Genomic DNA, 1145 nt, shown 5'->3' with positions numbered 1-1145 from the left:
AATCAATTTGCATTAAGAACATTTTGTATGGTTTATATTTGGTTGAGAAACTCAAGCATTGTAGAAGGCGTTATTTGGAAAAAATATTTATTGTATTAAAAATAACCTTTGCAAATATCAATTAAAAGCCTTGCGACTGAGTATCTTGAGCAGTAATCTCCTCTCTGATGGGCTTGGACCTTTTGGGAATGAGTGCCGCATGGATATTGGGGATCACACCGCCATCTGAAATGGTGACACCGGCAAACATCTTGTTGAGTTCCTCATCGTTCTTCACCGCCAGCAGAATATGACGAGGGGCGATGCGTTGCTTCTTGTTCTCGCGACAGGCATTGCCCGCCAGCTCCAGGATCTCGGCGCATAGGTACTCCAAGATGGCGGCGAGGTAGACCGGCGCACCGTTGCCCACACGCTGAGCGTAGTTGCCAGTCTTTAGCAACCTGTGGATGCGACTGACTGGGAAGGTGAGGCCGGCCCGCACAGATCTGGAAACCGCAGATTTGGGCTTTGCAGCAACTTTCTTTCCACGGCCAGACATCTTCAGGCGCTGTGGTGTTTCTGTCCAAAATGCAGAGTGAAATTACTTCTTGGAGGGGTGGGTTTGAAGACCATATACTCCTCACAAAACCTGGGAATATATTTGTCTTTTGAAAGAACTTAATACAGCCTTGACGGGTAAACGTTAAAACTGCCCAACAGTGCAGTGTTGCAGCACTTTGTTCTTCCACAAGCGATCCAGGAATCAAATACATTTCCTGCTTCAATTAGGATAAAATGGTCAGACACACATTTTAATATCAGCCAATTACCACACCTTACAATAGCTGAGCCAGTACCATTGCAAGTTTTCAGAGAGAAGCATCAACTGATCGTCAAGGGTAATTATCAGGTTGCAACAGATACTGGAAGAGTCACAGAAAGGCATAAATAGCATATTTTGCAAAAAGTATTGAAACACTGGACAGGTGGGGCATTAAGTTTCAAGATAGTCAAAGTTCACCTGTAAAAGGCTCACTTTTATTTTACTTGGGCAACAGCTACAACTGGGTGAATATTATAAAAACCAAATAGCATTCGTTATTGCATTTGGCAACATAAGAGCCCAGGGCAGGTCATTTCTGAAGTTGCATTTAGACTTTTTTTTT

General features: G+C 43.5%; 1 protein-coding gene across 1 annotated transcript; it reads right to left on the bottom strand.

The window, feature by feature from the left end:
- Positions 1 to 70: 70 nt before the first annotated feature.
- On the bottom strand, positions 71 to 904 carry LOC109509435 (late histone H2A.2.2-like). The gene is made up of 2 exons (XM_019859287.1): positions 815 to 904; positions 71 to 558 (listed from the first exon to the last, which is right to left on the bottom strand). The coding sequence occupies exon 2, from the start codon at positions 536 to 538 to the stop codon at positions 122 to 124; it is 417 nt and encodes a 138-aa protein (XP_019714846.1). The 5' UTR covers positions 539 to 558; positions 815 to 904; the 3' UTR covers positions 71 to 121.
- Between the last annotated feature and the right edge of the window lie 241 nt (positions 905 to 1145).

This window comes from Hippocampus comes, unplaced genomic scaffold (genome assembly GCF_001891065.2).
Source record: "Hippocampus comes isolate QL1 unplaced genomic scaffold, H_comes_QL1_v1.1 C16898650, whole genome shotgun sequence".
Taxonomy (NCBI): domain Eukaryota; kingdom Metazoa; phylum Chordata; class Actinopteri; order Syngnathiformes; family Syngnathidae; genus Hippocampus; species Hippocampus comes.
Note: the sequence above shows the minus strand (reverse complement) of the source record. Positions and strands in the feature narration are given on the sequence as shown.

Bases quoted from the DNA above. Each gene is read 5' to 3' on its own strand.
- LOC109509435 (XM_019859287.1), bottom strand. From the start codon at position 538: ATGTCTGGCCGTGGAAAGAAAGTTGCTGCAAAGCCCAAATCTGCGGTT.